General features: G+C 27.8%; 1 protein-coding gene across 1 annotated transcript; it reads right to left on the reverse strand.

Moving 5' to 3' along the window:
- Positions 1–26,474, reverse strand: LOC100199956 (adenosine 3'-phospho 5'-phosphosulfate transporter 2). The gene is made up of 9 exons (XM_065814058.1): positions 26,133–26,474; positions 24,761–24,885; positions 16,271–16,425; positions 15,367–15,474; positions 15,062–15,159; positions 6,952–7,044; positions 6,677–6,788; positions 347–416; positions 1–219 (listed from the first exon to the last, which is right to left on the reverse strand). Exons 1-9 carry the CDS (start codon positions 26,289–26,291, stop codon positions 66–68), a joined length of 1,074 nt encoding a protein of 357 aa, XP_065670130.1. The 5' UTR covers positions 26,292–26,474; the 3' UTR covers positions 1–65.
- Between the last annotated feature and the right edge of the window lie 1,255 nt (positions 26,475–27,729).

The raw sequence follows: 27,729 nt of genomic DNA on the forward strand, positions 1-27,729 counted from the left end.
AAAAATGTGAAAACTTGTAATATGTAAATGTATGTATTCACATAAAAAAATTGCTTCTACCATGGTCATACTGAAATTTGAATGTGTTTATGTTTTTTACAAAATCTTAAATTAATTTGATGAACGATTGTATCAATTTGAAGATCGATTTTCTGCTTGTTTTTTTGATACATATTTAGGGCAATAGCTAGTAATACAACAAGACCAGACCACACGTACCTAAATAAAATGAATTGAAAAATGTAACAAGCATTAATTTAGCACAAAAAGCATAAATTATTTTTTTTAAATCAATTTTAAAACAAAAACTAATGTAAAACGATAAAAAGAATAATAAATATCTTACTGCAAAGTGAAGGGTTTAGCAAACATTACAAATGATAAAATTATAGTTACAGCTTTTCTAAAGGTAGTCACTAAAATAAATAAAAAATATTATATGAGGCTGTTCAAATAATACGCGACAGTTTTTTTACCGTTTTTAGAGTCCCTCCTCCCCACATGTTACATTTTGAGAACCCCCTCCTTGCCTGAGTGTGTGACGTGAAATTTTTTTTTATTCAAAGACAAGGAAATAAAAATTTTCATAAGTGTATACTTTAATCGGAATAGCTGCATGTGTTTAAAAAAAATAAAATTGTTGAAATTCTGTTAAGGTCAAAATTTGTTCCCAAATAGAACTTTGATATTCAAGTATTGGAGTTCCATGTTCTTCAATGATTTTTGAAGGCCAGTTGAGGTCAATGATGTCAACTGTCACAAGTGAACTCAGATGACGTTGAGCAACTAGGATGAAGTCTAACTTTTTAAACCACATTTTATACTCCGTAAAATGTAATATGAAGGAAGTATTGACTTTTTCTGATATGCTTGTCATCCCGCTTTGTGTGAAGGAGCAACTAAAAAACCATGATCCGCAACTTACCTTGTACTCCCTATGCATCATCATTTGTGTTTGTTTGTTTTTTGTTTGTTCTAGTATCTGAATCTAAAGCTTTTATTGCTCTTTTTATTTATAGTCTGATTGCTTTTTAACGCTCAGTAGCTATTTGACAAAGTACAAGATATTGGTTTTTGCTATCAAAAGTTTCTTTTCTTTTTGTAGTGTTTGGTAATCCACTTGTGATAACAAGTTATAATTTCTATTTTTCAGTCAGGTATACTGTAAAAAAGAATTTTCATTTTTCAACTGATCTTGTTTTTGGGCGTGTTTGTTAAAACTTTTGACTAACTGCAGTTTTCTTTTCTTTTTCTTTCTCTGGATTTTTTGTAATAGAGTCTCATGATCAAAAGTAGTTTTAGATTGGTCACAAACATTTTTGGTGTGTTAATGTTTGACAATTTTGTCCAGTAGGATAAAATACCAACCTTTTTTTGTAGTTTAATTTGTTTCAGCTCTTTCAATTTTTTTTCAACTTCTATATTTAAATCGGAAGTTGTATTGCAATTTGTTTTATTCTCGGCCATACCATGCTTGAGACTTTAGAGACCATACATTGCTTGAGTATGAACTATTGAGTATTGCTTGAGACTTTTGCTTTGGCTTGTTTCTGAATGCTTTTAAGTAACCTTCATAAATAGATTTGCGAAAATGCACTTTTTTTAAGCAGCAAAGACAAGTTATTTTTTTTATTCAAACATAACATTAAAAATAAATATATAATAAAAATTATATTACTAATAACATAAATAATACTAAAATTTATTATTACAATTGAATTAAGCTTTTAAGGATGACGTCACTCGAACAATAGTCTGATCAAATGAGTGACACCAAACATTAAAAGTAATGATAATAATAATAAAATATTCAAAAATAACATTTATTGATCTGATAGCAATTAAGAATAATATCGATTATGCATAAATATTATTTTTTTTAAATCTTGTACCTGTTTACATGATATCATTCAAATCATTTTTTGATCAACTGTAATAATAAAATTCTTACTCTATTTATACAAATTTAAAGATTGTTAAAAAATGAAATAAGTTTTTTGATAGCAATATTAATTGTTTTTAAGTAACTGCTCCTAATTGGTTTTTCCATAATCGTTGTATCAAAATTAGTATACAATTTTTTTAAATTGTTTAGGTGTTCCAATAAATCCTTTCGGTCTTATCACAAAACATCACAGAATAGCATTTAACAAGGAAGTTCACACCTCCTTCCTTACCAATGTTATATATATGGCTAGAGTCAGCTTTAAACCACAGACCCCTAGTTCTGAAGCTAGAACCCTAACCACTACACCAAAGCTGCTTTACTACATGTAATTTTCTTATGGAGTAAAATTTGCAAAATCATTTTAGATCATGTTTCTTTACATTTTCGATGTTATTGAATTTCAAATGAAAATCCTGGGAAAATGTGTAAACAAAATTTTTTTTTTGTTTACACATTTTCCCAGGATTTTCTCATTGCATTAGAGTTTGCTATTTAAAGTTCTTTTAGTCACATCACACTGCAATTAACTCGCCTCCCTCCTTCCCCCATGTGATATTTGATAATACTCTTTACGCAGTCTGTCACATATTTGAATAGTTCCTATGTACTTTGGCACTATATTCAATTAAAATTGGGTAACCTAAAATAAATTTCTATTAAGACTTATTTGGCACCTTTGGACCAAAATTTTGTGTAGTACATACTTGAAGCCAGAAAATACTTTTTAAAGGCTAATGAGGCGAGGTTTGTGAGCACAATTTATTATGTTTTGTAACTTTTTTATCAAACAGAAAGATTTCTCTAAATAACATAAGAAAAATTCTCTAAATAACATAAAAAAAATAGCCTAATTCTCTAACTTTTAAATAAAATAGTACTTTTAATGTTTTAATGCTCTTTTAATATTAGTAATCTTTATTAGTAATTTTTAATTATTAGTAATCTTCATGTTTAAATGTTTCATTTGAAAGTCATTTGTCTCATTATTTTCACAACTTATAGTACAACATTTTTTTTTAAGTTTGCAATTGCAGAACACACAAACAGTTTTTCTATATGAATAAATATTAGTTAAACATTTATGTAAACTTTGCTTATTATGTCCCATCTTGACTTATTAAAATGTTATTTCATAAATTTTTGTTTTATTTACATTTCCTGACTTGCAGCTGATACACTAAATTCAATTTTGTTATGCAACAATTGTTGCATAACAAAATTGCAAAACTGTCGTACAACACTTCTACAATTATCAGAAACCAAGCCTAACTCTTCTTGTTGCAGAGGTAGAGAGCTTATTTTTAAGTACATCAATTTCATTATTGTTGATGCAAACATCAACAATACCAAAATATTCGTTCCCACTGCTACAACAGTACTCAAGCACAACAGCTTTTATGCGCATTATCTATGACAATGGTCCTGGTTCATATCCATCAAAAATCACGCAAGTTTTATCATACTTAGATTTAACATATATCTGACACTGATCAGCAATATGGAGGTATTTTAAATCCATTTCATCATCAATAACATCTATATATCTTCTTTATTTGGTATATTGAAGCTTAATACTCTGGGTTATTGCCTTCTTTAGCATATGTTGGCATAATGTTGATGAAAGTGTGAATTCCTGGATAAAACAAACAGCCATCCTCCTGATGGGCTAGAAAAATTAAGTAGTTAATAGGCTATTAAATTGTTTATTATTGAGTTGAACATGGTTTTCAGTAATATTAATGAGTTTTTTTGATAGTAAAAGAGTCTATTCAGGAAATTTACTATATTATTCTACAAAAAAATTTAGTTCCAATGATAACAATCATTGGAACTAAATTTTTTTTTTTTTAAATCTTTAATTTCACTTTATAACTCAGACAAAAACAAAAAAATTACATGATATGTTAATCATTTGATATTATCAGAAAAAAGAAGCTCAAAGCCTTGTAAGTAGAAAACAGCTCCATGACAATACTTTTATATACACTTGATCAGTGATTTCTTAGAAAATTAGAAGTTACTTCCATGAATCCCAAAGCGATTTTTCCAAACTACTAAGCTTTTCTTTAAATATATCATCTTTCATGAATTGCCTGTCACCACTCCTATCCATAGCTTTCACAAAGTTTTTCATGAATCCAAGTTTTATCTTTTTCCTTGTTCTCCTTTAGGTGGTTCTGAACACCTGACTACTTACAACTACCCTAAAGGTGACTTGGGTTCTTTTGGTAATTTTCTTTGTGACAGTCCTTGGTCTTTTCTCTTTACGGTAATAAATGTGCCTCCTAAAAACATCCTGTGTCCTTGGCAGGTATGAAAGCTCTTATTCCTTTTTGTCGGTTCCAAGTCAAGCCTTATTCTACTCCATGGTTTCCACATTCTTGTGCAGCTGCTATATCTAATTGTAGTTTTTGTCTTTTTCAAAAGAAAAATCTCTTGAGGATGACGCCTTTTTATTATTGCAAGAAATCAATGTAAAAAGGTGCTGACTGATGCTAAGCTTCATTATTACCAGTTTACAAATCCTATATCTTATCTCAGAAGTTAGGCTCTAGAGACTTTTGGAAAATCTTCAACAGTTTAATTAACAAAGGTAAGTCAAACATTCCATCTCTAATTCATGAGTCTTATAACTTCTAAGGATCAGAACTATTTGCAAAAAACCTTTTTTCTGACTCTACTCTTGAATCTAATGGCCATACTAATCCTACCATTCCAGTTAAACACATTAACCCATTATTGGACATCCAAATCACTCCAGCTTTTGTTGCTAAAGTCATTTCTCAATTAAATTCTTCTATGGGTTGTGGTCCTGACAACATTCCTGTCATAGTTTTACAAAAGTGTTCTCCAAAACACTCTTTAATTCTCTCTACACTATTTAATAAATGCTCAACTGAACCTTGTTTTTCTGCCTACTGAAAATTGGCATCCATGGTTCTAATTTTTAAAAACTCAGCAAAACATTCTGACCCCTCCAACTATTGTTCGATCAGTTTTCTCTCTATTATTAGCAAGGTCTTTAAGTCTTTGAACAACAAATTTCATTTTGAGTCAAATAACTGTCAGACAATCAATATGGTTTTTGATCTTCTCGTTCTACGGCTGACTTGCTAACTGCTGTGACTGCAAGACCCTAATGTGTGTTAGAATGAGGCGGCAAGGCAGGGGTTACTGTTCTTGACATATCTAAAGCTTTCCATAAAGATTGGCATGCTGGTCTCTTCCATAAGCTGGCTGCATATGGTGTATCTGTGAAAAATCAAACCACTTCTTTCAAGCCATAGCATTAAAGTCATCAATCTAAAAACCAACATTCTTCATTATTTTCATTAACTTCTGTTGTGCTTGTTATATTCAATTTTTTCGAAGATAAATTTAATGGGTTTTCTTTTCAACTTTCATGTTGGAAGTCTATTGCTTATATGCAGAGGGAAGTTTATTGTTTATATATAAAAAAGCAGCCTTTAAACTTTCTTTTGAACTATCTATAAATAAATGCCACTTATTTGCTTTATATTTTATACCCAAGACATTATGCTGACATTATGCTGACATTATTACCTGCTGATTATCTTATGAAAAAAACTTTTAGCTCTCGATTGCTAAAGTAACATTTTTTTTGTTGTTGTAATAAATTCAAACCCTTTAATCAAGAACTCAAAGGTTCTACCTGTTTTTAAACAAATTTAAGCCACATACTAAATCATTGAGATCTCCTTGAGTTAGTAGATATGGTTCATTAGATGAGGAAGCTTTATGAAAGTCAAGATCTAACATGTTGTTTTTGATTGTTTCTGGCCTATGCCATCTAATCTGGCATCTATGCTAGATTAGAACTTTAGGGTGGTACTGATAGATGTCAGATAGGAACTTTGAGATGGTTCTGGTACAGGTAGTTCTTCATGAAGGATCAGTGTTTTAACCAAAGGCAGGTCAGGATACTTAATTTTACTTTTTGTTTTAATTGTAATACTTTTTATATCAGTAAGACTAAAATAAAAATAAGATGAGTGGTTGATTGGTTCTATCCAAATCATTGGGACAGCAAAAAGCAGAGATCAAAATTTGCTTGCATATTCAATAGCAAACCCAAACATGTAACACAAAAAGTGTGTGAAAGCCAAACTTACTCTTGTTGTCAAATTGCGAAATTCAAAATTAGTAAGCACCTTTTTTGTTACAAAACTTTGTTGACCAGTGTATGTTAAATTGAATTTTTGAAAATTTCTGTATGTTAAATTGAATTTTTGAAAATTTTTTAAAAATTCATTGAAAAAATCTTAAAAAACAAAATCAAGATAAAACACCATAAAGAATTCAAGTGCTAATAAATATTTCAATACCAATATCTCTGATCAATGCTTTCTGACATGCTATTATGGTAATTTTGAATACATCCATAACTGTTATATTAGTTAAGACCTTATTATTTCAAAATACTAAAAAAAAAAATTCTACTTAGATTCTGGAAGAGCTGTATCTTTCTAAGACTTGAGCCAATTAGATTAACAAGGCCTAAGACGTTTGGCAAGAATACAATAACTAGTTAATAGTTTGCAATCAGGACAAATTTTTAAAATAAATGCGCTAATCTGTCAGTAAAATGTAAGTAGTAAAAATTTAACTACAGTAAATTTAATTCTTATTTTGAGCTAATTATCTAGAAATATCAAAGTCTAGGTAAATAAGGAAAAAAAAGTAAAAAATGATTAACGAAAAACCTACCTGACACAGCAAGTAATGCACCAAAAATACGAACTAAAGTCAATACAAATGTTACACCAAAATACCCTGATATAGAGAACATTAAAGAATATCCATAAGTTGTAAAAGGATCCTGAAATAATTAAAATTTGAAAATAATAACTTTTATGAAGAATAAAAAAATTATTAAAACTAAAATTTATTATCATAAAAACTAGTGATTTTGATAAAAAATAAAAATTATACCTTGTTGAAAAATATGAAGCTGTCATGTAGAGAGTCAACAAAAATTATACCTTGTTGAAAAATATGAAGCTGTCATGTAGAGAGTCAACAAATAGCAAAATCGTGAATAGAAAGAAAAAACCAATTCCATAAGAATATAAAACCTAAAAATTTTTTTAAATTAATAAAATAATAAATAACTTTTAAATTCATAAACATTTAATAAAAATAAATAAAATAAATAACTTTTTTTTTTTTATGTTTAGACTTTTTCAAAAATCCTTATATCTATATTTTTATTTTTAATTAATTATTTTATGACATTAAGAAATTAAAATATAAGTGGTTTTTTCCAAAAATGGACTTGTGTGTAAATATTTATATAATAACAAAAATCCTTATATATATATATATATATATATATATATATATATATATATATATATATATATATATATATATATATATATATATATATATATATATATATATATTATATAAATCACAAAATAGATATGTAAAATTTATTTTAAAACAGACAAAATCAAGATGCTTCCTAATGATAAGAATGACGAAGATGAAGGCTGTGATGAGTGCAAAATAAAAAAAGATTGATTTTTTTAATTGTTTAGAAATATGAATTTGGAGTGACATCCCTAGGATATAAAAAAAAAAGCAAACTTTGAATATTCTTTAAGACAAATCAATACTAATAGGGAGGGGAAGAGAGAGAGAGAGGGGAATCATTAATGTATCACTCCTTAGAACCAATGCAATTTTTGAAAAGATTCCAAGCTAGTAAAAAATTTATAATAAGCAATATCAAGTTTGACATTTGAACCCAAAAATTTAAAAATAGAAACATTTAATTTTATATTTTTAAAAGCAAAAGTCATTAAAATATATATAGCATATTTTTTAAAAGTTTAAATTTTTTCAATAAAAATTGCTATTGAGCAAAATTAAATGCTATACTAATCTTTAAATCCTCGGAAAATGTAAAACCTTTTACTGAAAAAGAATACAAAAATCTTTACCAGAACTACGTCATTCCTCCATAATTGCACAAAGTAATTATGAACCAATTACCTGAAAATAATACGATTAACTGTAAACACCAAAAATAACATCTTAAATTTACCTTGAGAAAGTTGATTTAAAACAAAAATGATTTTCATGACAGATTAAACAAATTCTATGAAGCAATTTTATGAAGACAAAAACTGTCTAAGTCAGACAAACTGTCTAAGTCAGACAAGTCTGCTTTTAAGCAATTTTATCTTTTTGATAAATAAAGGAATATCTGGTTAAACAAATGTTTACACAAACAGTTCTAAATCAATTAAGATTATTAAACATTTAATGTTTACTTCATTTTTTGAAAGTTTAAACATTTCTTTCTTATTATTATATTATTTTTAATTCAATTATAATCAATTATTGATTTGAACATTTAGATTGTTTGAAAATCTTGTTCCAATGTCATCCAACTATTATATAGAGCAACAATTACAATGAACTTCCCTGCTATAGTACTATCAACATTAACATAGCACTATCAACATAGTACTATCAGTATTACAAATTTCTAAAAGAATATTATTAGAATGCTCAAAAATAGTATATAAACCAGAATCAAATAGAAGCCTAAATGAGCTAGCAACAAAAACCATTTGAATGGCAGAAGTGTGAGAAGCGGAATAAAAAGTCTTGAATGTCAGGTATTATCACATCAAGATAATAAGGAAAGTAAAAATGAGCTGGGTGATGAAATTATTAAGATCAAAATAAGTTGTATGATAAAATTATTTAGGAAATAATAATTCATTTCTGTAATGTCAAAATTACATGCAATAATAAAAATAGTATAAAAAATAAAAAATGAAATAAAAAAGCAAATTTTTTATTTATAAGAATTTTGTTTACTGTTTTATTTAAAACAAAAATTTTTTTTAAATGATAACAAAAACTAAGAAGTCATAAATAGCAACAGCCATAAGATAAAGAAACTAAAAAAAAAAAGTTTACTTCTTGAGTTATTTTTCAAATTCTTTAAGTAAAAAATTTCATTTCCAGACTTTTTTTCTTAAAATACTTTAAAAGCAATTAGTTTCTTAAAATACTCTATATATATATATTAATTATACGGATAGCACTATAAGCACTGAAGAAAAACTTTACTCTATTTTAAAAAGGAAACGTGGAAGAAAAAAACCACCCACGAATGCTTTGATGTAACAATGGGAAGTTACGATGAATTTTGATGAATGGGAATTACGGAAGAAATTTGCGAATTTGTAGGTTTATATATTTTAAATACCCTAGCTAAAATAATCCAAATTAATCAATTAGGTCATTATTGCGGCGACGGTTTAATAATAATGCATAAAAAATCAGGGCCACAACTCAATAAAATTAGAAAAGATATTATTAAAGTTTTTAAAAACATTGGCTTCCTAATTGAAATAAACATAAATTTAAAAATAGTAAATTTTCTTGATGTCACATTTAACCTCTCAGAAAGTTCCTAAAAGCCTTACAAAAAGCCTAATGACGAATTATTGTATATTAATGTGAATTCGAACCATCCCCTTCAAATTCTAAAACAAATTCCAATATAATTAACAATAAGCTAAACCAAAACTCTTCTAATGAAAATATTTTTAACTCCTCTAAACGCGCGATGAAGATGCCCTTAAAAAAAGTGGCTTTCAAAATTTCGAGCTAAAATTTGAAAAGAAAATTGCAAAAAAGAGTAATAGAAATAGAAACATAATTTGGTTCAACCCCCTGTACAGCAAAAATGTTTCAACAAATATAGGTAAAATTTTTCTAAAATTAGTAGACAAAAATTTCCCTCCCTCTAATAAATTACATAAGATTTTTAACAGAAATACCATTAAAGTAAGTTATAGTTGTACAAAAAATTTAGAAAGAATTATAAAAGGCCACAACTACGCGTTAATTAATAAAAATGAACAAATAAAAGAAAAAAACATTGATTATTGTAATTGTAAACAAAATATAGACTGCCCTCTAAATGGAAAATGCCTTTCGAAAAATGTAATTTACAAGTGCATTGTCTCCTCACAAAATAACCCTGATAAACAATATATTGGCTTAACTGAGGGGAATGGAAAAAACGTTATGCCAACCACAAACAATCGTTTAAACACAAAAAATATTCAAATGAGACTATGCTGTCAAAATTTATTTGGGATTTAAAAGAAAAAAAAAATATTTAATTTACAATGGTCTATTCTAAAATCTGCCCCTGCCTATAATAACATTTCCAAAAAATATATGCTATTTTTGTAAGAAAAATTTGAAATAATTACTCATTTAAATCAGGAAAATTTATTAAATAAAAAATCTGAATTAATTTCTAAATGTAGGCACGAAAATAAATACCTCTTAAAAAATTATAAAAACAAATGACCAAATTAAACTATCCCCATTACAAAGAAATTTATTTAATAATTACTTTCTGTAACTTTCCCTTAACCAAAAAAATATAGTATTTAAAATTTTTTTATAATAATTTATAACTTCCTGTAAAATATTTTTTTCTATAAATTGAATTTTTTTTGAGATTTAGTAACTCTTCCTGATGATCCAGCAATGGTGAAACTTCAAGTTGAAGAAAAAAGTTAGATAAGTGTTTTTTACTAATTTATATATATATATATATATATATATATATATATATATATATATATATATATATATATATATATACATATATATATATATATATATATATATATATATATATATATATATATATATATATATATATATATATATATATATATATATAAAATAAAGGCTATAATAGATTATAAACTTTCAAATTTACTAAGATCTGATTGGGTAAAAAAAAAACTATATTTCTTCAATTTTGAAAAATTTTGGTGAAAAATGAAACATAAACAATCTACATGATATATTAACATGATAACATGATATGTTAACATAAATAATCTACATGATATGTTAACATAATAATAGATTGTTATATTTTTAAAAACGCAAATTAAATCCCTTTTTAACATATCATAGAGCATAGCATAACATATCATAGTGCAGTAATTAAACTTTTTATAAATCTTTATATAAATTCAATGGTCTAAAAATTTAGGAATTATTGAGTTTAAGATTTAAAATGTTATAGTCAACTATTGTATAAGTTATGTTGGCCATCTTTTATAAGACAATGTTCTTTGGGTAGAACTATTTTTTTAAGATTTACTTGCAATCCTGCACCCTTAACATAACTACATAATTAGCATAATTAGCATAACACAACTAGTTTATTGGCATGTCTCTGTTATCGGTAGAATTTTCTCTTTTTCTTTTTCATAATAATATTTATTGTAACAAGTTTGTGTTGGTTATATGGCAGTATTTTTTTTAAATCTTTGTTAATTAATTGAATAGGGAAACCATATATTGTTAGTTTATTTTTCTGTATGTTCCATGCTATACTTTTAAGGGAAATTTCTGGACTAGTTCTAATTAGTTTTAAATTTAGTTCTTTAAATGAATTTGTTGCATTTCATGCTTAATTTGTTGCATTTCATGCTTAATTTTTTGCACTTCATGCTTAATTTGTTGCATTTCATGCTTAATTTTGAGCTATAGATTAGTTGGCTTATTTTTAGTTTAGCTTATTTTTATTATTATTAGTCCAATTTTTAAGTAGATTGTAATAAGTATTTCTCTATGAAAGCCTTATTTTTGAGTCTTTTAATAGGTATTGATCTAAAGATAAATTAGATTTGATACACTAGAATTGTTAATCAGTGTTTATTTCTACATTTAAGCCCTATCCTAAGTATTTATATGAGGTTATATATTCAAGTATTATGGAGTGTCAAGGTTGTTACTTGGAATTTATGATTTTGCAGTTGGTCATGTTCAATGATATTTTGATTATATGCATTAGCTTTTAACTTTGTTGCAAACTTGTTGTAGAGCTGAGTGGGCTAGGTCTCCGACAATAAATGTGAGAATGTCATTAGTAAACTTGTAAAGTTCTGCATTACAGTCAAATGTAATGTTAATGTCAGTTATATCGAGTATGAAGAAAACAGGCCCAAACGTACTGCTTTAATTAATTCCACATTTCACAGGTTGCCACTCAGTTGTTCTGCTGTTAGCATAAAGTCTCATGATCAATCTCAAATTTACAATGATTATACAATGAGTGTAAGACTTTACTGCAAATTTACTGCAAACAACTATCGCAATACTGTCAACATTCCTATATTGATGAATAGCAACTGTCTCACTAAATCTTATTCTTTACGCCTTCTTGGATTATTGCTCACTGCTGACTTCTCATGGGAACCATATATACAACTATTGCTAAGTTATGATGCTAAGGTTGCTTCTCTTTATTGTGCTTGCCATTTTTTTACTCCTGATTCTATTCTCTACCTCTACAAATCTCTTATTTGTTCTGGTATGGAATACTGTTAGAACACTGGTTCTTCTAATGATGCTCTTTCTTTTCTAGACAAGTTCCAATAGCACATTGTAAATGTAGTTGGACCTACTTTATCTGTCAAGCATAAGCCTCTCTTCCATCAAGTCTTTCCAAAAAGCGTGTGCAGCTGCACGTGCTTTTTGGAAATACAAATTCTATAATTGTCAAGTATTATATAACTAGGTTGACAGGCAATTTATGCTTTACAATTTATTGTAAAACCTCAATGTTAAAAAAAAATTGAAAAAAATAAATTGTTGTTAAATTGTTAAAAAATGTTGTATGTTTTTTTCCTCAACTTGTATTCATTAACTAAAAATAATTCAAAAACAACAACCACCCTATAAAAAAAATATAAAAGTTGTATAAAAATTTTAAAAAAAAATTTTTTTTTTTTTAATTTTTTGTTTAAAACTTGTTAAATTTTTCTAGTTTAATTAAAATTTGATATTTTGTTACAACTTTGTTTCCTTTTGTTAGTATAGTTGTTTTTTTTTCAGTAGATAAGTTTAGATTTTTGGTGTGTGTTATTGAAACGCTTTAAAAGTTAAAAGGTGCGAAATACCGCGGTCATTATGTCTAAAAATATTACCTTAAATGTAGACAAACAAGAACTGTGACTGCATGCGCTTCCTGGCAAGACTTGTCCATGGTCATAAAGTTGGATTTCTTTCTCTTTTCTACAAATACTATAATGGTCACTGCTCAAAGGAACTTAACCAAAACTTATTCATGGTTGACTCACCATTCTGCAAAGTCTTATTCTTATACTGTATCTGTCACTGCATGCTCTAAAAACTTTTATTTGTCTAACTTTATCTCCACACTTCAACCCTTTGGAACTCTCTCCCACCTTCATGTTTTCCTGACTCTACAACCAAAAATTTTCAAGTTTTCTGTCAACGGTTTTTTTTGCTCTTTTACTTTATTCTTTGTTTTTTAGTAACTCCTAACATAATAGTGGTTGCTTGCAGCCTTGTTGGGAGTGAATCAAAATAAAATATTAGATCTAAGAATCTAAAATTTAGCTTAAACAAAATCAAAAATCATGATTAAATTTTCTTTTTGTTCAAATTTTCTTGTTATGTTTTTTTTATCATAATTAAATTTTCTTTTTTGTCTTTGAGCAGATTTTTTTTTTTTTTAATTCCGATTCACCAATGAGGCTGCAAGCAACTACTATTAAGTTTGAAGTTACTAGAAAAAAAGAATACAGCAAGGAAACAGTTGTCAAAAGACTTGAAAAGTTGAAGGTTGTATGAGTCAGGAAAACATGAAGATGGGAGAGAGTTCCAAAGCATTGAAGTGCGGGGAAAAAAACTAGATGTATAAAAGTTTTTAAGGCATGCAGGGACAGATACAGTAAAAGAATGAGACTTTGCTGAATGAAGAGTCAGGCGAGATTGAGTTTTAGTTGATGGAACTAGAGATGATAGCTCCTTTAAGCAGCGACCAAGATAGTATTTGTAGAAAACATTTACAATGCGCTTTTGGACCTTGTCTAAAAGAGAAAGAGCGTCATTAGAAGAACCAGCCCAAATATGACAACAATATTCCATACAGGGACGAATAAGAGATTTTTAGAGGTAGAGAGTGGAATCAGGAGAGAAAAAATGGCAAGCATGATAAAGAGAAACAACTTTAGCAGATGGTAATTTAGCAATGGATTGTATATATGGTTTCCATGAAAGGTCAATAGTAAACAATAATCCAAGAAGATGTAAAAAAGAGGACTCAGTGAGAGGGTTACCATTCATTTATATAGGAATGTTGGTAGTACTGCGATAGTTGTTTACAGTAAATAACTTAGTTTTGTTGGAGATGTCAGTTTTCTATAACACATGGGAAGGTGTTCATGGTGCTTTAACCTGGTAAAAAGCTATGTTTGCTGCTTTTAAAGATAGAGTGAATATGGTGGATTATAAATTTGGTAACAACTTTTTCTTAGTAACAACTTTTGGTAACAACTTGGTAACTAACTCTTTCCATGTCTTGCAGAGGTGAGATGTGAGAGAAATTGGACAGAAGACTTACCAGTTACTTGGGTTTGGTAATTTTGAGTTCGGTGTTACATTGGCAAGTTTCAATCGATATGGCATAAATGAATGAGACAGACACTGATTAAATAGAAGACTTAGTGCTACATAGATTTCAAGGCAAACACCTTTTAGCAGTTTTGGAGAGAGCTGGTTGGATCATGGTGATCCATGTTTTTTTCTAAGGATTTGAAACAATACCTAGAGTAAAAAGTAAAGGTGTGTCTTGGTGATTTCAATTGATTATCAAGCAAAATATGTACAGTTGCTTTAACTCAAAAATTCTACTTAACTACCATTCTTAAATAAAAATGATGCTTACTTTACAACTACATAGGATGAGTTATCACATTTAATGATTAAACATAGTTTAATGATTAAACATAGTTTAACAATTAAACATAGTTTAACGATTAAACATAGTTTAACGATTAAACATAGTTTAACGATTAAACATAGTTTAACGATTAAACATAGTTTAACGATTAAACATAGTTAATAATTTGATATTATACTTCACAATTATAATTTAATTTTTGGTATTCTAACAACATTTTACCATATTGATTTATAATACTTACTTTATGAATTAGTACAAATTTTGAATTCAATATTCAAATCATTTTCATAATTTACAATTCAAATTATTCTTACCACTTCAGTATTAGAAGCATTAAACTCTTTCATAGTTTTTTCTTGAAGATTTCCGATAACAGCATCAGCACATAAAGCAATGCTCAAGCATAATACACCTACATTAAACTACATATGCATTATAATCATCATCATCATCATCATCATCATCATCATCATCATCATCATCATCATCATCATCATCATCATCATCATCATCATCATCATCATCATCATCATCATCATCATCATCATCATCATCATCATCATCATCATCATCATTATCATCATCATCTTCATCATCATTTTCATCATCATTAACCAACCTATATAGCTGAATTCAGGTGATACAGTAGAGTCAGCAAGTACAAATAGAGATAAACCAATACTCATTAAAATGCATGTTATAAAATCTAATAGGTTGTACCTTTTTCCTAAAATTAAAGTAAGAAAATGAAAGTTTAAATACAGTGTAATAATAAAAACCGTATATTATAGGATATAAAGAATACAAATCATACAAACTATTATGTCCTGTATTTTTAAAATTAATTTTTTTTAATTTTGTTGTGTGATTTTTTTTCAATTTCCTAATATTTGAAACAACAAATCATAATTGTTTATTAATTCATTTGAATAATTTTTCATATTAACTTATATTTCATATTAACATATATTATAATACATTATATCAAAATATTGCTACAATTAATTTTTTTTTTATTTGTTGACCACAAATTTTTGTTGACTAATTATTACAAATAAAAAAATTTAATAGAAATTAAGTTCTACTATTTAATTTAATAGAAATTTAATAGAAATTAAGTTATACCCAATTCATGCTGACAATAAAACACATTTTATTTAAAATACATATTTTTTTATTATTATTATTAAATGCCCAAGCTCCAGAGGAGACCGCTACACTCAAATTTTCATTTATGACTTTATTTGCAACTCTCTCTCTCTCTCTGAACTTCGAACCTTTTAACTGCTGATCTATGAATAATCTACTACTACATCTATGATAGATGTGGTAGTAATCTATACTAATAAATATTTAATTAAATTGTTTTGTAAAACATTAAATTTTTACATAATTTTAAATTTAAAATTATGTAAAAATTTTTACATTTAATTTTAAACATTAAAAAAAAAAAAAAATTAAAAAAAAAAACAGTACAAAGTTATTAAAAAAGCATACATATTATATACAATTAAAAAAAAAACCTTGTATTACAATGCCACCCAACATGACAGGAATTAATTTACAGCACTTAAATATGACTTGTGTTGGATAATTAACATAACCTAGTGACTTATTTGACATTCCGATAGTTCCAATAGCAAGGAGAGCCAAAATGCAATATATTTTCAAAGGAATCCTGTAAAAATATACAAAATGTAATAATGTGAAAAATATAAAAAAATATAAAATGGTGTTATTAATAATAATAAAAAAAATGGTAATACAAAGTTTTCTTTAAATTCCAATATAATGAAAATCATCAAGAACTAAGTTCCAACTTAAATTGTGTCAAAGAAATAAAAATTAAATTCTTAAGAAAGAAAGTTAAGAAAAACATCACTGTGTATAATATATTTATTATCACACTGTTTATTATAGCTGTTCTACAGTAGCTGGTGAACTCAATGTTTGTACCATAGTTTATATGGGCCAGAGGGAAAAAAAAAGCTACATAAAGTATAAAATGACTTTGCATACTCAGCATAAGTTTAGTTAAAGTTAAATTTTAGTTTCAAAATAAAAATCATACAGGAAATATGGTATGGAGTATTTCATAAGTTCATAAATCCAAATTCACTAGTCACAACTTATTTAGATTATTAGATGTGTTTGAAGAGATTCACTTTCTTGCCAGCACTAATAAGCTCACAGGCTGAAATTAGTTTATACAACTGCAAGCCAAATTATTCATAGTTGAGATAATTTATTTCAAGTATTCAACAAAAATATTTCACGCATTTCAACTTAAATAAAACCAGCGGCTGCCAAATCTACTGTTTAGTTAGTTACAGAAAAAAGTCAACTTTAACTTAAGAGTTTGAGTTAAACAATTTTAAAGTTAAAAATATAAGATATAAAAAAAAGTAAATATAAAAAATATTTTCATGCAAATAGAACTTTGCAAACAGAACTTTAATTCAGACTCAGTCAATTATCTTGTTATGATAAAGAATGCTCACAACAACTCATAACCAAGTAAGGGTGAACAAAAAGCAGCAACAATTCCAGAGTATTACACATTCAAGCTCTAGATATCTCAGAAACCAAAACTAAAAATAGGTTAAATAATTTCAAAAATTTTTTCATGTTATGTTATGTCCTTTGAGTGTAAATCATGTGTAAAAAAGTTATTTTGAAACTTAAAAAAATTAAAAAACATCTTTAAAATCAGTTAAAAAGCTTGGTGATGATCGCAACAGAAGTGTCAACAAGTTTAAAACTCAAAATCAAAATAATAAAATTAACTGAACATTCATATTTAGTTAAATTTGATAACTATTTTAGGTTAACAATATTTTATTATCACAGCATATTTGCAGTGGTTAGATTATTTAGTACCTTTAAAGATTATTTAGTACCTTTAAATATCTTACTGCGTAAATATAGTAAAGTTTATCTCCTTTAAAGGTTTTTATTAAAATTTTGTTTTTCAGAATTTTATTTTTAACATTTTTACTTCAAACAAGGCTGCAAGCAACCACTCTTAGAGTTGGAAGTTACTGGAAGAGAAAAGATGAATTTTATAAAAAAAGATTTCAAATTATATGAATTAGGAGAACAAGAAGAAGGGAGAAAATTCCAAAGAACTGATGATCGAGGGGAAAAACTTGAAAAATAAGGATTTTTGGAGCACTTAGGAACAGTCGCAGTAAAAAGATGAGACTTAATTGAATGACGTATAACACGAGAATGAATTTTAGTAGATGGTGTAAGAGACACTAGCTCTTTAGAGCAGTGCCCATTATAGTATTTATAGAAACAAGAACAAAGCAACATTACGATGATGTGACAATATTTAAAGGTTGGTTGCGAGAGCAGATACAACTATATTTACAATGCGTTTTTGCACCTTATCTAAAAGAGAAAGGATATCATTTAAAGATCTGCACCAGATATGGCAACAGTACTCCATACAAGGATGAATTTGAGGTTTATAGAAGATAAGAATAGAATCCAGAGTATAAAATTAGCAAGCACGATGCAACATTCGCATGTTAATTTGCAATGGATTTGATATATGGTTTCCAAGAAAGATTGGAAGTAAAAGTTAATCCTAGAAAAGGAAGGATAAATGATCAAGATTGTTACGATAACAATTAGCTGAAAAAAATTGAGTTTTTCTGAGTTAAAGTTCACCAACCACTGGTGTGTCTTAACTCTTCTGCTAAATAACCAATCAGTTTAAATTTGCTATAGATTGTTACACATATTTTGAAAAGTGTTTTGCAATTTGACAAGTATTTTATCATTATTAGGGTTGAACTTTTTTTCGAAATTTTACCAGTAAATCATTAAAATTATGTCAGTAAATAATGATTTTCATTATACATATTATAAATCAATCAATTCATTTGAAATCCCTAACTATGAAATTTTTTTTTTTTTTCTACCTTTGTGAATATTATTTTGTTCTAAAAAAAAGCTAACATTTTCAGGAGCAAAATTTTTATCACCCTTAGAAACGCACATATCATTTCTAATGTTAAGTATATTGTTTTCCTATACGTATATCAGAACTCCTCCATTGTAGAGAGACTGTTTGTCTCTCTAACAAAAATCTAAAAAACAAAGACAATGAATAAAATTATTATGCTCAAAAATGCTTTAAAATATTTTACAAGGCTTGAAATAGCATGATCAGTCAATTAAAAATTTAATTAAAGATTTAATAATCAATTTTCTATTAACTATGCTGTTGTTTGTTTCGTTTGGAAACTGATTCTGTTGGTTAAGTTTTGTCTGGACATTTTAAGAAAGACACTACTTTCATGTGATGTATTTATTGTGACATTTATCAATCAATTAGATTTGCTTTTGGTCAAAATGTCAGATGCTTGGAAACACTTCACCTTAATCAAAGAAAAAAAATTGACATGCAAAAATATATGGAAATATCAGTATATACTCAAGTTCCACAACTAGAATGTGGTATCACCTTAGTAAGTGACCGGGGCCCCGGCTAAAAATGAGACTTTTTTCAAACCCGACCCCGGCTTAAATATAAAATTTAGCAGGGGTTCATAGCCGAGCTAGAAAAAAAATTATAATACTTTATATATTATAATTTTATCCTTACATTTACTATTTATTAATTACTGGCATATATTTATATATTTTCAAACTCTAATTTACTTCCAACAAGATTGCAAGCAACCACTATTAAGTTATGAGTTATTTTATAATAGAGAATAAGTAAAAATTCTAGGAAATGGTTAACTGAAGACTTGAACAATTGCAGATTGTATATAAAAGAAAAACATGAAGATGGTTAATAGTTTAATGGTTTTTTTGATGTGCAAGGAAAAAAACTGGATTATTAAAAGTTTTTATAGCATGAAGGGACAGATATAGTAAAAGGTTGCATCTTGTTGAATAAAAAGCCAAGCAAGAATGAGTTTTGGTTTATCGTTATAGAGATGATAGCTCATTTGAGCATTGACCATGATTGTATTTGTAGAAAAAAGAATGAAATGCAACCTTACAACAATAAGAGAGTGGCTCAAGCTCGGCAGACAAAACAGGTCTAATTTATTATTACTTTTTTTTATGTTAATTCACCTCCCAAAGGCTGAAAACGCCACTACAGTTGAGGAGGCTACTTAATTGCGGTTATAACCTCTCTCAACTATATAACTCCGAAACACAAACCTTGACAACCAAGGCCACTGCGCAGAGAAACAAGTTGAGCGCAGTACTACCAAATGAAGATTTTTTGTCAAGATAAGAGTATAAAGTTGAGTCATCAACAAATAGAGTCACTTTAGATGTTAAATTTTCATGAAGATTGGTATTTTAAAAAAGAAACAACACAGGATCAAAGATTTAAGGATACCAAAAAATATCTTGTGGTACCCTTAAAGTTACTTGAAATAAAGAGTGTAGGAGGAGAGTGTAGGAGAAGAGTATAGACCTTCAAGAATAACTTTATCACTGCAGTTAGTAAAAAATAATTTAATAATCTCAAAACCTTTATATAAAAAAACTAATAACAGAGTGAAGACTAATTATAGGATAGTTGGAGAGATCAAAGTGTTTTCTAGAATTTTGAAAAATTGGAACCACTTAATTAGCACTTTTTAAAAATTAAATATTATTAAATATTATATAATTAATAAGATTAAATGTTAGACTTACTTTAGTTGATGACATTGTTGAAGACTAATCAAAAGTCTCTAGAACCTAACATCTGATATAAGATACAAGATTTAGTAAACTTAGAATAACAGAGCTTAACATCAGGCAGGACCTTTTTACATTTGCTTCTTAGAATAATAAAAAGACATTCGTTCTTAAGAGAGATGTTCTTGTAAAAAAATGGAATAAATGATTAATAAAGCAACTGCTGAAGATGATGAAAAATATAAAGTAGAATGAGGTTTGACTCAAAATTTAAGAGTAGCAATAAAGGCTTCCAAACATTTAGTCCACAAGGAATAAAAGCTTTTGAGATGCGCCTTATGCATACATAATAAGGACATAAACTTATATGTTTGCTATTTATTTAGATGCTGGCATACAATATCCTTTCATGTTTATATAAACTTTAGTATTTATATGATGTATTCTTTGCCAAAGGAGAAGATGATGATGATGATGATGATGATGATGATGATGATGATGATGATGATGATGATGATGATGAAGATTATGATGATCATGTTGATTATAATGATATTTATATATGCATATATACACAAAATATAACATGAATTTTGAATTAAAAATATATACTTTAGGATGTATAAATGTTTATGCAGCCGCGGTCACAAACCCGGCCCCGGCTATATTTTATTAAACCTGGCCTCGGTCAAATATCAACCCCGGTCGTTTACTATATCACCTAGACAAAAAGCATGGAATCTAAAAACAAGCACAAAAAAAAGTTAACAGCAAAAGCTGCAACAGAATTAAAAAAGTCTAAGATTTCAACTTTTTTTCCAAGGCAACCAATTGAAGAAGTAATTTTAAGACAAGCGCTAATGGATAGTCTTAATTTCCATGCCAATGTTAATAGTTTTTTCATTCGATCTGCAATGTGTGAAAAAGGTTATGATTTTCCCAAAAATTAAATGCAACCAATCCAGTCAGTTAAAAAGTTTGCAAATGGCATGAAAAATGACCTTAAAAACAATTTAAAATTTTTATTGAGCATTGGAAAACGATTTTCAATTACACTGGATGAGTACACTTCTGTGAAAAATCCAAGGTAGATGAACATTAATATTCATCAAAAATACATATACTGAAATCTGGGCTTGACTCAAATTTCTGGATCTCTGCCAGCTGAAAAAGTGGCAGAATTTGGATTGAACATTGGTGGCAACATTGTCTGCTCAGCTATGGATGGCTTTCATGATGGTTAAGTTTGGAAAACTGGTTCAAACTGAGCATCAAACATGTTACACCCATGGAATGCATTTGGAATTTCAAGAAGTGCTGTACAAGAAGCCAACCCAAGAAATTGATAACAGCATATTTCAAGTAACAAGATGAAGTCAGCAGTGATGAATCTGAATCAGATACAGTTGATGCTGCTATGAATAAAAACATTCCCAGGCCTTGTTACAAAGTGTTATGCAGCTCGCATCTTACCTGCAAAAAAGCGATTTGCCTACAAATTCAGCAGTTTTGCGTTACGCAAAAACTTTTATCTTTAATAATATTTAAATTATCTTTTGATACCGCTTACGTGACGTTTATTTAGAAGAAATAAAGTCGTAAAGTAAAAGCATTTAACCGCAATTGTAAACTAATAGATTTTTTGTTAAAGAAACAGTTTGTGTAATAATTTTTTTGTTGTTGTTAAAGAAAATAAAGTATTTTAAGTTTAAACTTTTCATCATATTTAATTTTAAGTTTTATAATTCATAAGTTTTTATCTTTCATTCACAAGTAATGCTCATTTTATATGTAATGATTTTTATTTATTTATTTATAGTTTTAAAACAATTATTTTTTTCTTCATCCCTTTAAGAAAGTACTAATCATGAGCTGTTTATTAAAATATTTCCTCATCATCAATTGTCAAGACCCAGTTTCACAAGTTGTATGGGAATGGGTTTGTTGCCCCCCCCCCCCATATAAAAAGAGGGGAGTTAACATTCGACTAACAGTTAAAAAATTTTTTTGAGACATTCAACACTTTTGAAGGATTCAATCTCCTGGTTTTATTCCTAAAATCGCCCCTGGCTGGACCTGTCGGTGATATGTTAGAGAATTTAGTTGTTCAAATTTTTTTTTTTTGAATATTTACCAATGTTGAAGTTTTTTTTTTGCATACATGTTTTCATTATCATTAATTATTTTAGATTGATCATAGAAAGAACAGTGATTAGAAACAATCAACTAGTTTATGAGCAGCAGACAATTATTTACTAGTCAAGTTCTTTAAAAAACTTTGTTGATAGATTTTTTGCTTTGTTTAAGCATTGATTAAAACTGTAAAGTAGTATGAAACTATAATTATATTATATAAATAATTGAAACTTGTAACTACTATTAGAGAGAAAGAAAATGATTGTTTTATTTCTTATAATTTCAAACCAAAATGGTGTGAGATAACTTAAAACTTATATTGGGTCAAGGCAGACGACGCGGTTTTCGAAGTGGGTATGGGGGGGACCTTGACACACTCCCTTATATGAAAAAAATCGTCAATTTATAGGTCAATTTCTTAAAAAAAAGGGCCTCTAAAGAAAAAGTGGTGGTTGGTCGGAGAGGAGGTATGTGTCCCCCCTTCCTCTCGGTGTTGTCAGGTTAGGTTGCACTGCACTAAATCTCGCAAATAGTTATTGAAAATACATTGTATCAACCACGGAATCGAATCAATCATTTCTTGTTTAAGTAGATTTATATTTAGACTGTTTGGAAGTTATTGTCTCAGCTTCAAAAAATTTCAAAAAAAAGTTATTACCTTACAAAATTCCGACAACTAATTAACGAACTTTAATAGAAATAGACGATAAAATAAAATCAATTGGGGAAGAAGATGAACTTTATGACAGCTTTGTAATTCACTATTTGGTCACTGATCAATATGAAATTAAAGGTTCCTTTCAAAGAGCTGGTGATAAACGAAAACACCCCAAAAATCGTTCTTAGATTAATGTAGTAATGAAGATGAATAACTTTGATCAAGAAAAAACAATTCAAAAAATGCATGAAATTAAAAGTGATTTTTCATAAAATTCATGAATTACTTTCAAGTAGATTTCAAGATCTCTCTCATGAATTTTCCATTTACAGAAGTATGAAATTTATTGATCCAATACATTGGATAGCTGAAGAGAAAGACTCGGGAGTGATGCAAATCAAGTTAATTAGTGACCATATCCGGATCGAACTCAGAAGTCGAGAGAACTTTTAGTATTGTCACAAACATATTAGCAGATAAACGCCTAATAATGAACCACAACACACTTGCCGATTGTGCCATAATTCTCAGCAACAAAAGTCTTTGGTCAAAACATAAATACAATAATATTATTGACCTATTGTTGTTAAAGTATATGAAAAAACAAAGAAAATCTGACATCGGTGATTCAAACAAAGTTAAAATAGCAAATATTCAAGATATACAAACATGCAGCGATACTGATGACGTAGACAGCAAAGATGATATGCTAGCAGAAAATCTTAAGGAATTAAATATATAAATTCCTTTTAAATATGTAAATTATCAAAACAACATAGCCATCTGAATTTATTATATCATTTTTTTATTAATTACTTTTTATATTAATTTTACTAATTAATTTAAGGATTTTTTTTCTTTTTGGAATACCTAGTGAAAGATTTTTTAAGATTTTGGAGTCCTAGGGCCAGGGATGTGGAGTCCCAAAAAAGATTCTGGCTTTAAAGCTCCATTATTTCCTGGTGTCTGGGAGCTCTAAAAAGATTGAGTGACTTATGATTTGCAATAGGAAAAAAAATTCATGAGATTTAATGACTTTAAACTTATTTTTTTTAGTCCGGAATCCTAGAGTCTTTGGCGCAATTATACATAAGGATTCTGGGCTCAAAACTTGATTGTTTTTCAAACCTAATAGTTTTAATTTTTTCCATAAAAGTAGCTCAAAAACCTTCTTATATTTTTGGAGCTCCTAGATACAAAAAACCAAGAAAAAATAATCATTTTGTGACTTTTAAATACATGGTCCTGCATTCCTGCCTAAGACCTAATGACATTATTTTTTTTGGAGGAAGGGAGGGGGGATACTCTAATCCACAAACCACAGCACTGGTTCTATGGTACCTTGGAGTTGCTTTAACTGCTATTTTAAAAGTTTTTTTAAATTAAATGCCTATGTTTATGTAAACCTAAACCAGTATCTAAACTTGATTCAAAATAAAACTACAAACTTCTAGTTCAATCTATTTTTAATATATATTAATAACTAAATGAATAAATAAAATGAACAAAAATTAAAAAAAAAAGATATACTATCTAAATTAAATTTAAAAAATCAAACCTTCTTTCCTTTTCTTCTTCCAAAAATATTGATTGAAGAAAAGCTAATATTGTATAGATAGCAAATTGCACTAATGTTAAGTACCATCCGTATGGTTTGAATAACGGTATACTGAACAAAAACTCCTGAAATAATATTAAAAATGTAACAATTTTAAAACAAAATAGAAAAAAATATATTCTTTTAAAAATTTTTAAACAAATATTTAAAAAATAAGTAAATATTAGTGTTAAATGTATTCCATAACTACTTCCTAAATGTTTCATTACTTTTGCTAGTGGACCACTACCACAGGAGATGGTAATCTTTTTTATTATTATTTGCTTTCCTTTTTCTCAATCATTTGTTTACTTGAAATGACTAATCTTTAAAAGGATCTTCTAATTTTTTGACCAGAGATGAAAAAATCATATAGTTCCAGATATTTTGTCTAACTTTTGGTATTTTATGTTAATAAAGATATTTTGTGTTGTTCCTGATGTTTTGGGTCATTTGTTTAGTTCTTGATATTTCATTTTTTTTGCACTGTTGTATTATAAAATTTTCTATTTTAACAAAGACTTAGGTTTAGGAGATTCGCTTACAAAAAAAAATATCACCTGCTCATGGTAGGGGATAAAGTAGCAGAGGTTAGATATGTCTTTATAATTTAATTAAATTTGATTTAAACTGATTTAACTAACTGAAGACTTAATGGGCAAATAAATGTACTGTATTTTACTGAGTTTTGTAATTAGACAGTAGTAGTTGAAAAAAAAAATTTAAAAATCTTTTCGCATTTATTCTTCATACTATTCGCCAAAGTGTTTTAGCTGATTTTCTTAAGTTTTACATTGCATACAATATTTTATACAGCTTTCAACAAGATTACCAAGTTTTTAATAAAAACTTAGTACTCTTTATGAACTTTTTTTGATACAGTTGATAGCAATATAAGCAATTAGAAAGAAAATAAAAATTTAACAAAATTTTTATTTATTTAAATTAAAAATATAACAAAAAAATTATTTGTACAATATTTTTGCTCAATAGTTTTTTGTCTCTGTCAAAGTAAACATCTTATGAGGTCTGAGTTTAAAGTCTTTGGTAAAAAAATAAAAAAATTAAAATTATGCAATATTTGAACCTGTCAAAAGAAGAGTTCTGGGGAAACATAAAAATAATTTTTTTAATTAACATCTATATAAAGGAAACATTTAGATATAAGACCATAAAGCCATATAATATCCTTATTGTACTTTTTCACATGGTAACTTAAATAAATAATACACTGATAGATCGTGACTTGACTTAAATAAACAATTATTTAATTAGCAATTTTATCAACTCATAATCAAAATCTTATTTGTGTATAATTATATACAAAGCATACTTGAAAATAGCCATATGGAAGATAACATAAAAACACTCCACCGACACAGAGAATGAATTGAAAACTAATTGATAACTTTGATATATCAAAATTAAACAATAATAGCTTTTTATCTATATGAGCTTCAATCTTCGGATTGTACACAGAAGAAATTATCATGCTGATGAGTTTATTAACTTTAATAAGTTTAAATAAATATTTTAAATAATAATATAATTTTTAATATTTTAATTCAAGTAAAGAACTATAGTTATTTTTGCTGCCGAACAGTGGTATTATTTACGATTTGCTGCCACTAAAATACTTATGCGTACGTGAGCAGAGTGGTTTTAAACATTTTATTGTTTAAATTTGATCCAATGTAACTTTTTATACAATTAAAAGCCGCAAATAAAAATTTGTTGTCATAGAAATAGATTTAGTTGGTAAAAAATTTTTTGCTTTTTTATCTACCATAAGTGACCGAAAAAACCGGAAAAATAATCTGAGCCAGACACCTCACACTTAAATTGCGGGTATCCGGGGAAAACTATGTCAGTTTTTCCCGGATACTGTGCCAGGTACACGGCCTAGATTATTCCGGCGGCTTTCCCGGATACTCGGAATGTATGGATTTTTTTTAGACACTTTTCTTTTTAAGTTTTCTCACTTTATACTATCTTCTGGACAACCTTTATTACACTTTATTATGCATAATAAAGCAGTCGTGCCATTGTGGTTAGAGCGCTTGCTTTATAGGCAAACGTGGCACTTGCTTTAGAAGCAAGAGATCTAGGGTTCAACGCGAGCTCTGGGGATACGTTGCGTCATAGATAAGGAAGAAGGCAATAACTTTTTAGTTAAATGCAGAGTGACAAGTGCCTAACAGTCTTGTCATGGAGCACTTAAAACAAAATATAGAAGGTATAACACAGCTGCTTCACGGTGAACATACGGCTTCTTGTTATCTTTTAAATACCTACTAAGAGTAGGATTGTCAGACTCTGGCTTTTACGGAGGAGAATACAGCGCCAAACCTGTAAAAATAAATTTTGCTACTGTGTTCGCCTTCGTAAAAGCCAAACATCTGGTAACCCAAACTAAGGAGGTGTCACTAAAACTTATACAACTTTTGAAATAAGGATGATAATTTTTTCTGCAAAAAGATTAAAAATACTAATAAAATATTTTTAATCTTTTTAATTTATCTGGTGACATTCAATTATAAATCAAATTGATTTATCGAAATTCTGCGCGTTTCTTCGAGGTTTTGGAAGATAAACTTTAATAATTTAATATTACTTTTAAGCAAAAATAATCAGAAAACATATGTTTCCAATATTTATTATTTAATGGATTAATTTTAAAACAAAAAAAGGTTTACTCAAGATTAATGTGAACCAAAAAAAAGATTGTTTAGGTCAGACAACAAAGTCGCAAAACATATTAAATGTTTTAAAAGGGGTTTACCTGGAAATTAAAGAAACTTTTTTTTTTTGTTTTTTGTTTTTTATTAAAACTTTACAAATACGTGATCATAAATATAAACTGATTCGTTTACAATGTATAAAATGAAATATCGTACCTCTAGTAGAAACTTTTTTCAGTACAAATAATA

The sequence above is a fragment of the Hydra vulgaris genome, chromosome 12 (genome assembly GCF_038396675.1).
Source record: "Hydra vulgaris chromosome 12, alternate assembly HydraT2T_AEP".
In the NCBI taxonomy this organism is placed as follows: domain Eukaryota; kingdom Metazoa; phylum Cnidaria; class Hydrozoa; order Anthoathecata; family Hydridae; genus Hydra; species Hydra vulgaris.